This window comes from Leucoraja erinacea, chromosome 38, assembly GCF_028641065.1.
Source record: "Leucoraja erinacea ecotype New England chromosome 38, Leri_hhj_1, whole genome shotgun sequence".
NCBI classification, from domain to species: Eukaryota; Metazoa; Chordata; class Chondrichthyes; order Rajiformes; family Rajidae; genus Leucoraja; species Leucoraja erinaceus.
This window is the reverse complement of record NC_073414.1, coordinates 760,068-774,721: the sequence shown is the minus strand read 5'-3', so window position 1 is coordinate 774,721 and position 14,654 is coordinate 760,068. Positions and strand designations below refer to the sequence as shown.

General features: G+C 54.4%; 1 protein-coding gene across 1 annotated transcript in view; it reads right to left on the bottom strand.

Moving 5' to 3' along the window:
- Positions 1-5,462: 5,462 nt before the first annotated feature.
- Positions 5,463-14,654, bottom strand: part of LOC129714077 (BRD4-interacting chromatin-remodeling complex-associated protein-like) — a 53,466-nt gene continuing 44,274 nt past the window's right edge. Inside the window, 8 exon segments of the mRNA XM_055663542.1 lie at positions 5,463-6,573; positions 7,670-7,772; positions 8,650-8,744; positions 9,362-9,510; positions 9,983-10,044; positions 11,325-11,453; positions 12,693-12,835; positions 13,671-13,917. Of these exon segments, the coding sequence (XP_055519517.1) occupies positions 5,465-6,573; positions 7,670-7,772; positions 8,650-8,744; positions 9,362-9,510; positions 9,983-10,044; positions 11,325-11,453; positions 12,693-12,835; positions 13,671-13,917 (2,037 nt within the window). The 3' untranslated portion in view covers positions 5,463-5,464.

Below are 14,654 nucleotides of genomic sequence, written 5' to 3'. Positions count from 1 at the left end.
AGATTTAAGTTGCAGGCACAAGAGGGCGACGAGGAACAATGGAATTTGACAAATGGGCCATGTATTGGAGGACAGATTTGGGTGGATGGGTGGGACTGGAATAGTGACAATGAGACTTTTCTGTAGATTCTAGGAACACAAGATACTGGAATCTTGAGCAACACAAAGTGCTGGAAAATCTCAGCAGGTCAGGCAGCCTCTTAATTAGCTCGAGTCTGGACCCTTCTCTTCTTCAGACGGATGTGGGGGGAGGGGAGAAGCTCAAACGAGAAATGGGGCTCCATAGATGCTGCTGCACCCGCTGAGTTTCTCCAGCCGTTTTGTGTATCCAAGAGGAATGTAAAGCTGGAGGGAGGGAGGGATGGGGTGAGGGGAACGAAGGGATAACGGGGAATTGGGGAGTGGCAGATTAGTTTACAGGGGGTGCGGGTGTGGCTGAGGGAGGGAAGGGAGGGTGGCAGGAACGCCAGCACTCTGGGGCGTGGGGTCCTGGCATAGGATGTTAGGTTCTCCGTTCACTGTGTAGACTTGGTCCGGACTAAGATACTCTCCCACCTCATCACAAGAACAAATAACCAAATGCACAAGAACGGAGCCAGTTTATGCTTCTTTTAAGATTTCACCGTTTATTACAAAACATTTTGTTTAATAAATAGCTTAATATAAATGTATACAAAAATGTTCACTGGTCAGAGGAGATCGCAGCCTATCCAGTGGAGTTGGACACGTTGAATCATTGACACAATGTGACCATTGTCTCTGTTGCTCAAGGGTTAAAGGTCCGGAACATTCTGCTGAAAATAACCTCTTTAAAAAAAAATGTTTTTAAACAGTTTACCAAGTTGAGCTCCATCTTCAGGATTATATATACACAATCATCTTGGTCCGCGGCTGATGGATGTATGGGCAGGTCGTGGGCACAGATCCATCCCCTTCCCCCACCCACCCAGGGGAATACTTGGAGACGCCTCAGTGGGACAACGGGAAAGGTCTTTGTTCAGGACGCCAGCTTGTGCAGAGCGCGCTGGCCCGCCTTGCTTTTGTTCCTCAACGTCTCAAACTGAAACTAAAATCATTCGCGGCTCCTGGACAAGAGACTCGCAAACCTGCAGCTCAGTCCCAGGACAGTCAGTCCTCAGGAAATCTCAGCCGCACTCTCACACTCACCACCTGCTCACTCACTCACTCACTCACTCACTCACACACACTCGTGCTCACACACACACCTACACACAGAATTGATCTGCATTGACACTCACTGCCCCAAAAGACAAGTTGTTTCTCCACAAGTTCTAGGCACCAGATTTCACCTGAAACAGTCACAATGGCAGCCCCCTCCCTCGCCCCCAGCTCCATGGGGTGGAAGTTGTCCCCACCCTCCCGGGTTTGTCTGCTCCCCAAGGTGCTGGCTGGGTGTATGGGTGTGGGCTAAAATGCGACTGCAGGGGGGGAGGGGGTGGATGGAGGGGGGGATGCAGGGACTGCGGCAGTAACAAGCGGAGTGGAGAGGGAGAGGAATGTGGGGTCGGGTGAGGAAGGGCATGTCCAGTGGTCATCTTAATGACCCTCCAGGTATGGTGTTGGTGCTAGTCCCCAGCAGGTCTGGGCGGAGGGGAATCTACGAACACACACATCTTTGGGATGTGGGAGGAAACCGGAGCACCCGGAGGAAACCGGCGCGGTCACAGGGAGAACGTGCAAACTCCACACACTCAGCACCTGAGGACAGGGTTGAACCGGGTCTCTGGTGCCGAGGCAGTGGCTCTACCTGCTGCACCACCGTGTTGAGCCAGGATGAGAGATTTCCGGTTGCTCAGGAGGTTTGAGCCTCTGAATGTCGGCCTCGTTGTGCCAGAGGGAGCGGACGATGGGATTGGGATACACTGGGTCAAGGGGCTGAATGGCCTTGTCTGGGTGCCAGCACAGCGATGGTCAGAGACTCTCCCTTCACCATCGGGGTTTACTCCTTGGCTTGGCTCTATGCTCCATGTTAGCTGGGCACCAACACCTCATCTTGCAGGGAACCAGACTTCAGCCCATTACCCCACTCCCTCATTGGGAAACAGATACAAAACCACACTGAGGTTGAAGAACCCACTTACTGCTCAACAAGGGGACTGGCACATCAAAGAAACACTGCTTCAAAATACTGCCATTCTGCAAAGATGCAAACGTACTTTCAAACTCCAGGCGATAATGCTGACATTTTAAAAAACTGCAACAGGAAAAATATTTTTATATCTCATTCAAGTAGAAAATGTAACAGAATTTGGAGTTTTTTTTGCTTCTGTATGTTGGCACTGTACGACATGATTCCACCCACAAGTGCAAAACAAAACATGACCAACATTCACAATGGTGCTTTCTAGACATTGCACGGCGGGATACTCACCAAACCAAATGTGAAGCATCTCTCTCTCTCTCTCCCCCGCATCTAAACTCTCCCCTTCCCCGCATTTAAACATTACTTTGAAGTTCCTAACGTTTAAAAAAGACATTTGCAAAAACCATAACTGCCCCTTCCCAAGCAAGTCCTCTGGACAAATCTTCATTCCAAATCCAATCCTTTTATCCGACATCATTAACAACATTCTCCCCATTTTCCTTTGTAAGTACAGAATACAAATCACCGTGGATCTGAGGGGGTGGAGGATGGAGGGGGATGGGGGGTGGAGGAGGGATGGGGGGAGGGGGGTGGGGGGGGGGGGGGGGAGGGGGGGGGGGGGGGGGAGGGGGGGGTGGAGAGGGATGGGGAGGGTGGGGGTGGAGAGGGATGGGGAGGGGAGGGGTGGGAGGGGGGAGGGGTGGAGGGGGGATGGAGGTATGGAGGGGGAGAGGGGTGGAAGGGGTATATAGAGGGGGGATGGAGGTATGGAGGGGGAGAGGGGTGGAGGGGGTATAGAGGTGTAGGTGTTTGGCATTAATGAACACTAATGGCTTATCCATGTCACCAAGATGCAGCTTCAGAAACATCCACAGAATATCAGCAGAGGGACGTGTGTGAACATACAGTGAGAGATAGACACACACACACACACACAGAGAAGGGGTCACACGGGTGGGGGGGGGGGGGGGGGGGGGGGGGGGAGGGGGAGAGGGAGGGAGAAACGCACTAGGACACATGGACACATTCACACATTCGAGAGATGCATGCAAGCGAGGCAGCGACCCAAACACACACACACACACTGACAGGAGGGAGGGCAGCCCTGTGTGCATGCATCAACACTGTGATGAGTCTGTTCTCCATGACCTTGCATCAGATGTGGGTACACGTTCCACGTGCCCCAGAGCTGTAACCCATCCCATCCCCACACCACTGCTGAGACTGGGACAGTGTGGGCACAGATACAGGAGGCACTCTGCCACTGACCGGTGGTGGGTGGACACTAGCACTGACCGGTGGTGCGGTGTGTGGCCAGAGACAACTCCCTGGTGAACCCCGTCCACAACCCATTGTTATTCCGTGAAAATAAAGGGCTACAGAATTCTGCATAATTGTTAAATTAAAAAAGTAGATAGTAATATTCCCCCTGCATCCACTTCCCTCCCATAAATATATTTTACTGACTGCATGGTTCTTGGGAATGCAGTCAAACAAAACATTTCTTCAGATAGATCACTCAGGCAGAAAGATACCAACACAAATAGCAACCGCATGGTAACTCGCTGCTAACACAGGCTTGCAAAGTCCACTCGGCCCATTACTCCCCAGCTGTCCCACCCGTGTTACACCACATCCAATCACAGCCCAGATCCAGAATCCCCACCCTTCTATTTGGCCTCCAGACAGCACACGTTCTCCACCCTCAGGCCTGCCTCCTCGACCCTGACCCTGCCTCCCCGACCCTGCCCTCCCTGACCCTGCCTCCTCGACCCTGACCCTGCCTCCTCGACCCTGACCCTGCCTCTCCGACCCTGCCCTCCCTGACCCTACCTCTCCGACCCTGTCTCTAACGGGCGCTTGTGCTGGGAACCATCATTACGCACGACACAATGGGCCTCTCTCTCTGTGATCCAGGACCAAGGAACACCACAGACTCCACTACACCCACTGCTGAAAAATACCTGTGGATGGACTGGTCTGGGGACTGAGCTGGGTGGACTGGTCTGGGGACCCAGCCGTCTGGGTGGACTGGTCTGGGGACCGAGCCAGCCGTCTGGGTGGACTGGTCTGGGGACTGATCCAGCCGTCTGGGTGGACTGGTCTGGGGACTGAGCCAGCCGTCTGGGTGGACTGGTCTGGGGACTGAGCCAGCCAGCTGGGTGGACCGGTCTGGGGACCGAGCCAGCCGTCTGGGTGGACTGGTCTGGGGACTGAGCCAGCCGTCTGGGTGGACTGGTCTGGGGACTGATCCAGCCGTCTGGGTGGACTGGTCTGGGGACTGAGCCAGCCGTCTGGGTGGACTGGTCTGGGGACCGAGCCAGCCGGCTGGGTGGACTGGTCTGGGGACCGAGCCAGCCGTCTGGGTCAACCCTCATCGGGCAGTGATGTACAATTGGGGAATCAGGTAAAGGTTCATCTTCCCTCTCCAGGTGAGATGGTGGGTACATAAACGTTGACCAAGTGTCCACACCGGTTGAAATCTGGTCACCACCTAGGTAATGATCAGTACTAAGGAGGGAGATTGATCAGGTAACCAATTGCAGACACAGAGATTGTACTGAAGATGAAGTTTAGCAAAGACTGGAGGTGGGAATGGCAGCGAGATATCGCCCCTGAACGACAAGGCTTTGAGAGGTTGGAACATTACATGGGACATTTACATTGTCCCTCACTGTTCAAAGGCTCAATGGCAATACTGAGGATCAATCTGTGGCACACAATGGGGTGGGGAAGTGATGTCAACATCAGGGGCAAGGCTGGCAGGAAATGTTCTTAACGGTTCAAAAGAAAACATGGTGAGGCTTAAAAATAATAGATTTCCGGGCAATGCCTGTGCCAAACTGGGTTCATCCAAGTAACGGTGCCACGATGATCTCTCGTCCTTTGGTGGCGTGGGGCGGGGGCACCCCTGAGCCACGGGGCAAGTGAAGGAGATACCATTTCACTCGTGGACCAGGCACTTTGGGGTCTGTCACAGCGACCAACCCAATGCCATGGTGACAATGGACTGGAGGAGACCAGAGGAAGACACCAAAACATTTGGATGTGGATTTGCTTTTTTGGTTAAGGTACATTGGTCAATCATCTAGTGAGCTATTTGAAATCATCACCCTTCAGCTCCCAACACCTTTAGGTCTTCAACACAAAGGTATGGTCTCCACCCAACCCCTGGAATAGGTGCTAACCTCAAGGTGCCATCACATCAGAGCTACACCAGGGGCTTGTCACCGCATCTTCTGCTAGAAGCATGACATGTTCTCTGGGATGCAATGTTTAGGTCGGTACACAGAGGGATACCATCTTGTTAGCGCCGTGCCTCTGTTGGCTACTGCACGTTGGGATGTAGCAGTACTCCAGTCATCTGGTGTAAGTCCTAGCTCCAAGGCCACCGTTACGATTGGGTGCAAGGTAGGTGTCCGAGTGTGTGGTTGGGGAGAAGGGCGAGCTAATGTCGGAGGCGTGGTAGGGTGAGGAGACAGGGGGAGCCAGGGATGACTGGGGTTGCCGGAGATTGAGGATGCTATCGATGGCGCTCTGCAAGTGTTCTGTCAACGTGTCGTCCTGGGGGCTATCGCTGGAGAAGCTAGCGTTGTCCATGTCGAACGACTCGCATTTGGTCCTCTTTGGAGGGGGCAGGGCCAGTTCCCAAGAGCCGTCGGTGGGCTCGGCCTTAATGATGCCTCTCACCAGCTCCTCCGGCGCTGCCCGCAGCCCCCCCTCGCCCTCCTTGCTCCCAGGGGGCTCCTCGCAACGGGTAGGTGGGGGGTGAGCATGTGTCCGAGTTTTCCTGCCCCCTCCCTCCGCCCTGCCCCTGCCTGTCCTCTGCCTGGGGCCGGCGGGAGTGGCCTCACACTTGGCCGGCACGTCCCTGCGTCCGTCCTTGCGCCCGTCGTCCGGTTGGCCGGAGCTGGCCGGAGGGTCAGCGGCACTGCGACCGCTGGGCGGTGCCTCGCGTAGGCTCTTCCTGGGCGGCAGCTTGCATTGGGCTGTGGGGGGGTGGGGGTGGGGATCGGTGGGCGAGGGAGAGGCGTGGTGGTCCAGGCCCCCGTTGAGCTGCCGGGCAGTGGCACTGACCACCGGACACTCGGTGCTGCGGATGACCGAGCTGACCGGTTGGTGTACTGGGTCGAGTGCCGTGTTGTGCACCACCTTGCTCAGACCCGCCTCCTGCTTAATCTTCAGCTTTAGACCAATACGACTGCGAGCCTCGTATGTCTTCATGGGAGGCGGGCGGCTGCGTGTGTGCAAGGTGTCGTCCTCTCCCCCCTCCGGCCCACCTCCCACACGTGCCCACGACACACACGGAGACCCTCCCGACTGCTTGATCACCAGCTTGGTCCCGTGGACCGGCGTCGAGCTCGCTACCAACGGCAGCCGCAGCGGCTCCTGCAGCGACGAGCAGGAGGATGGCGGCGAAGACGAGGTGGGCAGGCTGTGGCACCGTGACGACGAGGCCACATACTCATCTGTAGGCGGGAGAAAGCAGAGGCATTTAGTCACGTAGACCAGGCACAGAGATACACAGAGCAGGCACAGAGATACAGACACACAGACCAGACACAGAGATACAGACACACAGACCAGACACAGAGACACACAGACCAGACACAGAGATACAGACACACAGACCAGACACAGAGACACACAGACCAGACACAGAGATACATAGACACACACACACAGACCAGGCACAGAGATACACAGAGCAGCCACAGAGATACATAGACACACACACACAGACACAGACCAGACACAGAGATACAGACACACAGACCAGGCACAGAGATACACAGAGCAGGCACAGAGATACATAGACACACACACACACACACAGACCAGACACAGAGATACAGACACACAGACCAGACACAGAGACACACACCAGACACGGAGATACATACACACACACACACAGACCAGACAGAGATACATACACACACACACACACCCACACACCAGACACACACACAGACAAGACACACACCAGACACGGAGATACACACACACACACACACACAGACCAGACAGAGATACATACACACACACACACACACCCACAGACCAGACACACACACACAGACACGGAGATACACAGACACACAGACACACCCAAGCCACGCTCTCATCTCGCTGCTACCATCAGGAAGAGGGTACAAGTGCCTGAAAACCATGACCTCCAGGTTCAAGAACAGCTTCTTCCCAACAACCATCAGGCTCTTGAACACTGCAAACGCCAACTAAACTACAACCTGTCCTTGTTGCACTCGGGACTATGGAAATGTGTTTGTTTTGCACTAATATTGGGGCTTTTATTTTAATTCAACTTCTTTGATAGTGTTTTATGATGTTATCTATGAGCACTGTGATTAAACCGGTTTTGCTGCCGAGAATTTTATTGTTCCGTTTCAGTACACACCTGCGATGGTCGAGGCGTGTGCGGGAGGGAACTACAGGTGTGGGTCAGTACAGGTGGGAGGGAGGGAACTACAGGTGTGGGTCAGTACAGGTGTGGGTCAGTACAGGTGTGTAGGTGGAACTACCGGTGCTATCGGTGGGCCTTACCTGGTTTGTCTTTGGCCAGTTGTCTGTCCGTGGAGAGGGAGGTTTTCTCTTCCTGGATGAACATCCTGTCAATCATCACCATCTCTGCCGAGGGACTCAGCCGCTGGAGATTCAGAAAAAGGCAGTAAACTGTAACTGGCCTGTAACCCCCACACTGCAGCCTGTAACTAGTTTGTAACCCCCACACTGCAGCCTGTAACCCCCACACTGCAGCCTGTAACCCCCACACTGCAGCCTGTAACCCCCACACTGCAGCCTGTAACCCCCACACTGCAGCCTGTAACCCCCACACTGCAGCCTGTAACCCCCACAGGAAAATAACGTTGGGCTGGGTGGTGGGTCTGTTGTTGGCCATGTAGGTGTGTGATCTCAGAGAGAGGGAGAGGGGAGAGGGGAGAGGGGGAGGGGGGAGAGGGGAGAGGCAGGGGAGAGGGGAGAGGGGAGAGGGGGAGGGGGCTAGGGGAGAGGGGCAGGGGAGAGGGGGAGAGAGGGGGCAGGGGTGAGGGGGGGAGAGGGGGCAGGGGAGAGGGGGGGGAGGGGAGAGAGGGGCAGGGGGGGGAGAAGGGGGGAGGGGAGATGGGGGGAGAGGAGGATGGGCAGAGGGGGGAGGGGGCAGGGGAGAGGGGGGAGGCCAGGGGAGAAAGGAGAGAGAGGGGGAGGGGGAGGGGGCAGGGGGCAGAGGGGGAGGGGAGGGGGGCAGGGGAGAGGGGGGGGGAGAGGACGGGGAGGGGAGAGGGGCAGGGAAGAGAGAGGGGAGAGGGAGAGAGGACTTAGTAGAAGTTACTTTAAATGAGAGAATTCAACGTTCATGCTGCTTGAGTGTAAGCTATCCGAGCAGAATAGGAGGTGCTGTTCGTCCAGTTTGTGTGTGGCCTCACTCTGACAGTGGAGGAGGCCCAGGACAGAGTGGTCAGTGTGGGAATGGTTGGGAGATCATGTAGGCGTCAGCGAGCCGCGCGCAGGTGTTGGGGAAACTTTACCCTGGCCTCCTCAAACAGCAGCATTCGGTACTTGTGTAGCATGGCCTGTGTCCGCTTCAGTAACTGTGTCGAGACGGCTTCAAACTCCTCGTCCACTGGAACACAAAGATTCACACTTACATCACTAGATAAGTGGCTCAGTAACTCAAACATAGAGACTGCAGACAGTGGACACAAGGGTCTACGGATGCTGGTTTACAAAACACAGACACAGAGTGCTGGAGTAACTCAGTGGGTCAGGCAGCATCTGTGGAGAACATGGATAGGTGACGTTTCACAGAGTGCTGGAGTAACTCAGCGGGTCAGGCAGCATCTGTGGAGAACATGGATAGGTGACATTTCACAGAGTGCTGGAGTAACTCAGCGGGTCAGGCAGCATCTGTGGAGAACATGGATAGGTGACGTTTCTGGAGACAGCTGGCCTTCCCAAGGGGGCAAGGGGCAGAGAGAGCACTTTGTTCTGATCTAGATCGCTGTTACGCTACCCACGTGGTTACCCTCCGTCCCCTCGTTAACATCAGCGACATGTTCTGTGAAGAGTTGTGGTCTCAACATAGACTCCACGGGTCACCAATGTGAACCTGTACCTGAGGTAGCCAAGTCACCGGAGGTCCCATACATAGAGGGAGAACCTCCACTGGAGGACCAAGGTGTACCCCCATAAACAGGGAAAAGACGTGGCCTTTGGGGACCACGTAACTGTGACCATTACCTTTCCTGTGTTCGTCCACAGAGGGCAGCGTTCCCTGGTACAGGTGGTAGGGCAGCAGCCGGCTCAACGTGTCGTGGTGAGTCCGAAATGGAGACTTGCAGTTGGGTTGTAGCACGCCATCCTGATCTCCACGTAGTCGCTCCAACAGCCTGTAACAAGAGCACAGCAACCATGATCTAACACCGACAGGCAGGAAGGCAACATGTCCCAGACACACAGAGCAGCCTTGTAACATACCCACTAACCCAGGCAGCATACTGGTAAACCCCTACACCCTCTCCCTGTAACTGAAACTCCAGATTTTGTGTCATCTGCAAATTTACTAACCAGCCCATCTACATTTATGTCCAAGTTATTTATATATATCTCAACCTACAAAGATCCTTGCGGAACAACTGGTCACAGAACTCTGGCCACAATACCACCCTTCCACCACAACCTTCTGTCTTCTGTGGGAATGCCAGTTCTAGATCAAAACTAAATTCACTCGTCACTGACCCTTCAAGGTGGATGACACAGGACTGAACGTTGCACAGATGTAGAGGGTATGAGGAACCGTACAATGATGAAGAGGACTCGATGCTAGAGCCACTTGGACAATTGGAGGACTGGCCGACTTACATGGACTCCTTCGGGGGCTGAGGCGTCAAGGATGTCTTCAAACTTCCCAGTTTACTCTCCATCTGTGGAGCAAACAAACAGTTCAATGTTCACTCATCCCCGATGACCTTCGGGAGACAGAGCTCCCAGAGAGAGAACATCGCACATTGGTCTAAAGCAGTGGTGGCCTTGACTCAGTCTAGGCCGAGTCTCATCTCTGGGTGATGGGTCCTTGTGCTAGAACATTACCCCCACTGAACAGCTCCTGGTATCAATGTGGGCGAGCTGGGGTGCAGTTAGTTTAGTTCCATCTCAGTCTAGTGAACTTCAGGAGAGCAGCGTGCCAGGAGAGAGCCACTGAGGTGAGGAGTGTTCTTGTTCAAACTGTATGGGCATTCAGGAAATGTTTAGAGAGATATGGGTCAAATGCAGGCAGTTGGGAATAGGGTAGATCGGCCGGTGTGGGCAAGTTGGGCCGAAGGGCCTGTTTACATGATGTAAGACTTTATGACTATGAAACCCAAAGGTGAAACTGGTGGACAGTTGTGCACAGAGGGAACTGAGGAATATGGGGAAGAACCACAGCGGGTCAGGCAGCATCTGTGGAGAACATGGATAGGTGACGTTTCACAGAGTGCTGGAGTAACTCAGCGGGTCAGGCAGCATCTGTGGAGAACATGGATAGGTGACATTTTGGGATCCTTTCCAAACTCTCAGGAATATGGGATGAGAGTGAGGCATGTGAAACAGGATTGTCTGAAGATCATGAGAGGAATAGATCGTGTAGACACACATAGTCTCTTGCCCATAGGAGGGGAATCAAGAACTAGAGGACATAAGTTCCCTTAAGGGAGGAAAGATTAAATAGGAACCTGACGGGCAACGGTTTTGTTTTACCCGGAGCGGTGGGTGTATGGAACGAGCTGCCAGAGGTAGTTGAGGTAGGTACCATCACAAAAATGTTTAAAAAACATTTAGACAGGTACATGGATTGTAGGGGTGGGTGTAGGGGGATATGGACCAAACGCAGGCAGGTGGGACAAATGTAGATGAGATGTTGGCCAGTGTGGGCAAATTGGGCCAAAGGGCCTGTTTCTGTGCTGTATCACTCTATGACTCTATGAAGAAGTGCCTGGTATGTGCACCAACACTTCCTTGTCTACGAATTAAAAAAGCATGAGGTAACAGCATATTCTGGTAACTCACAAGAGCCCATCTGTTCTGTTCACTAGTGTCCTTTGGGGAAAGAGCTCTGCCCTCGTTACCTGCTGGGCCCCAGTGGGGCTAGGGTCCCTTCTCGTATCTGGGTGGGCACAGGAGTCCAGTGGTCAGTGGCTGGGCACCAGTGGGGCCTATCACGTACCTGGTGGGCACTCACAGTTCCTGCGGGCACCAGCTGCGTCAATCCTTTCCCCAGGAGCTGGATCTGGATCGGCCCTTTGGACAGGCTCATGTTCAGACCTGAGATTGAACTGATCACCCCCGTCTTGGTCTGCAAAACACCAGGAACAATCAGCGTACAGACCGGTCAATGCAGGAGCAAGGACAAGGTAGACTGTGTTAGAAAGCTGAGCAAAGAGTGCTGGAGTAACTCAGCGGGTCAGGCAGCATCTGTGGAAACATGGATAGGTGACGTTTCACAGAGTGCTGGAGTAACTCAGCGGGTCAGGCAGCATCTGTGGAGAACATGGATAGGTGACGTTTCACAGAGTGCTGGAGTAACTCAGTGGGTCAGGCAGCATCTGAGGAGGGAAGGGATGGATGACATTTCAGGAGGAGGTAATTGAGGCAGGTACTATAACAACATTTAAAAGACATTTGGACAGGTACATGGATAGCAACGGGTTAGGGGGATATGGGCCAATTGGGACATGTAGGTGGGACAGCAGGGGCAGTGGGCTGAAGGGCCTGTTTCCATGCTATATGGCTATGAGTATTGAGACCGAACCCTCTAGCTTCTGAATGGCCGCAACCTGAAACATTATCTGTCCAATTTCCTCCACAGATGCTGTCTGACCTAATGAGTTCCTCCAGTAACATGCTTTTGATCAATTCCAACATCTGCAGCCTCTTGTCTCTGCTTCATAAAGCAAAGTGTCAGGTCAGTTACCGCACCCAAACTAACAGCTAAATACAAATCAGCTGGTTTATAATTACGCTGTGTCCTGGTCCACAGCCTCCTCCCCACCCCGTGTGTTTGTTCCAGCTTGTCCGTGCAGCAAGGTTGCGGAGCGGGTAGAACCGCTGCCTCACAGCACCAGAGCCCCTGGTTCGATCCTAACATCAGGTGCTGTCAGTGTGAAGTTTGAACGTCCTCCGTGTGACTGTGTGGGTTTACTCCGGGTTCTCTAGTTTCCTCCCACACTCCAAAAGGTTAGTAGGTTAATTGGCCCTAGTGTGCAGGGAGTGGATGGGAAAGTGGGAGAAGAGAGAAGGACTAGTGTGTACGGGATGATCGCTGGTCACTGTGGACTAGTGGCACCGAAGGGCTTGTTTACGTGCGGTATTCCTAAAGTAAAATGTCTGTGGATCTGTCGTCACCTCGCAGAGTTTAACTTGTGCTATGGATCAGGGTGTCATGGGGAATTGTTAAAGCCAGCCTCAGTGTCCAGCACAATTGACCAACCCCCACCCACTTAAACTACATGTTAGTTACAGCACACTCCCCACACTGCCCATCAACTTCCCCACATACCCTGCCCTGCCCCTCTCCCCTGCCACGAGCCCCTACCTGCAGCGAGGGCTGCATCTGGTGCTGCACAAGAGGTTTAATCTGCAACGGCACAGCTGCTCCTTGCTGCAGGTGACCGGCAGATGCTGAGTTTGGCCCCGCGATGACCTTACTGTCCGTAGAGCGGGTTGTGGCCGTGGTACCTGGAGACGGGACAAGATGGTGGAGAATGAAGACCACGATGAGCAGCCCAGGGTCTGTCGCACACACACTACTGTACACACGCAAATACTTGTTTTCTCTACACACACTGCTGTACACCCCCCCTGCTGTACCCCCCCTGTTTTCTCTCCCCCCCCCCCCCCCCCCCCTCGGTCATTCCTTCCTTCTTCTCCCCCGCTCCCGTCCGGCAGAAGGTACAGAAGCTTGAAAGCGCCCACCACCAGACCAGGAATAGCTTCTTCCCCTCTGTTATCAGGTTTCTGAACAGTCCTTCCATAAGCTAGGGTTATGTCCAAGTCACCTCTACCCCATTGCGGACATTGGACTTTGTATCTGGAACTGATGCGCTACAATGCTGAGAACTATATCCTGCACTTTGTATCTTCCCCTTTGCTCCACCTATTGGACTGGAGTTTGACATTACTGTAATTATGTACCGTGTGTATGATCTGATGGTTATCATGCAGAACAAAGCTTTTCACTGGTATACCAAAATGCTAGAGAAACTCAGCGGGTGCAGCAACATCTATGGAGCGAAGGAGATCAGTCTGAAGAAGGGTTTTGGCCCGAAATGTTGCCTATCTCCTTCGCTCCATAGATGCTGCTGCACCCGCTGAATTTCTCCAGTATTTTTGTGTACCTTCGATTTTCCAGCATCTGCAGTTCCTTCTTAAAAGCTTTTCACTTTACCTCAGTACATGTGACAATAATAAACCCAAACCTATCCCAGCGAACAGAGTCCCCACTCCCATACCAGCCACCCTCCTCTAGTCCCCAACTAAAGCCCCCCCCACCCCCACCCCCATGCGGCCTCACCTGCCGTGGTCTTGATGAGGACGGAGCTTTGCTGCAGGAGGGAGGCAAGAGCAGCCTGACCCGCTCCCTGGGGCAGGGGCTTCAGGCCGGTGGGGGTGGAGGTGGTGGGAATGGGGTGGGGCTGGGGTCCGGGCGACTGCCCCTGCCCGGAGAGCAGCATGGTGGGCGGAGTGCTGGTCAGTGGCGTAGGGCCTGGGCCAGTCTGCCCACTGCCCGGCTTGGCCTGTAGGATGATGCTGTGTTGCATCTGTGTGGAGAGAGTGAGTCACATGTGTGTCTGTAGCACAGTCCCCAACATGGTCTGTACGTCCCCATCGCCCCCAAAATCGTCCCCTACCCCCCCCCCACATAGTACTGTAACGACCCCAAAATTGTTCCCTACCCCCCCCCACATAGTCCTGTAACGACCCCAAAATTGTTCCCTACCCCCCCCCCCACATAGTCCGTAACGACCCCAAAATTGTTCCCTACCCCCCCACATAGTCCTGTAACGACCCCAAAATTGTTCCCTACCCCCCCCACATAGTCCTGTAACGACCCCAAAATTGTTCCCTACCCCCCCAAATAGTACCCCCCCCTGTAACGACCCCAAAATTGTTCCCTACCCCCCCACATAGTCCTGTCCTGTAACGACCCCAAAATTGTTCCCTACCCCCCCCCCCCCCCACCGGGGTCCCCCCACAACCATGACCCCGGTTCCCACTGTCCCCCATGACCCTGTGACCCCAGTCCCCACGACCCTGGCCCCCTGTGACCCCGGTCCCCAGACCCTGTGACCCACGACCCTGTGACCCCGGCCCCCTGCGATCCCAGTCCCCACGACCCTGTGCCCCACGACCCTGTGACCCAGGCCCCCTGCAACCCCAGTCCCCACGACCCTGTGACCCCGGCCCCCTGTGACCCCGGTCCCCAGACCCTGTGCCCCACGACCCTGTGACCCCAGCCCCCTGTGACCCCAGCCCCCTGTGACCCCGGTCCCCACGA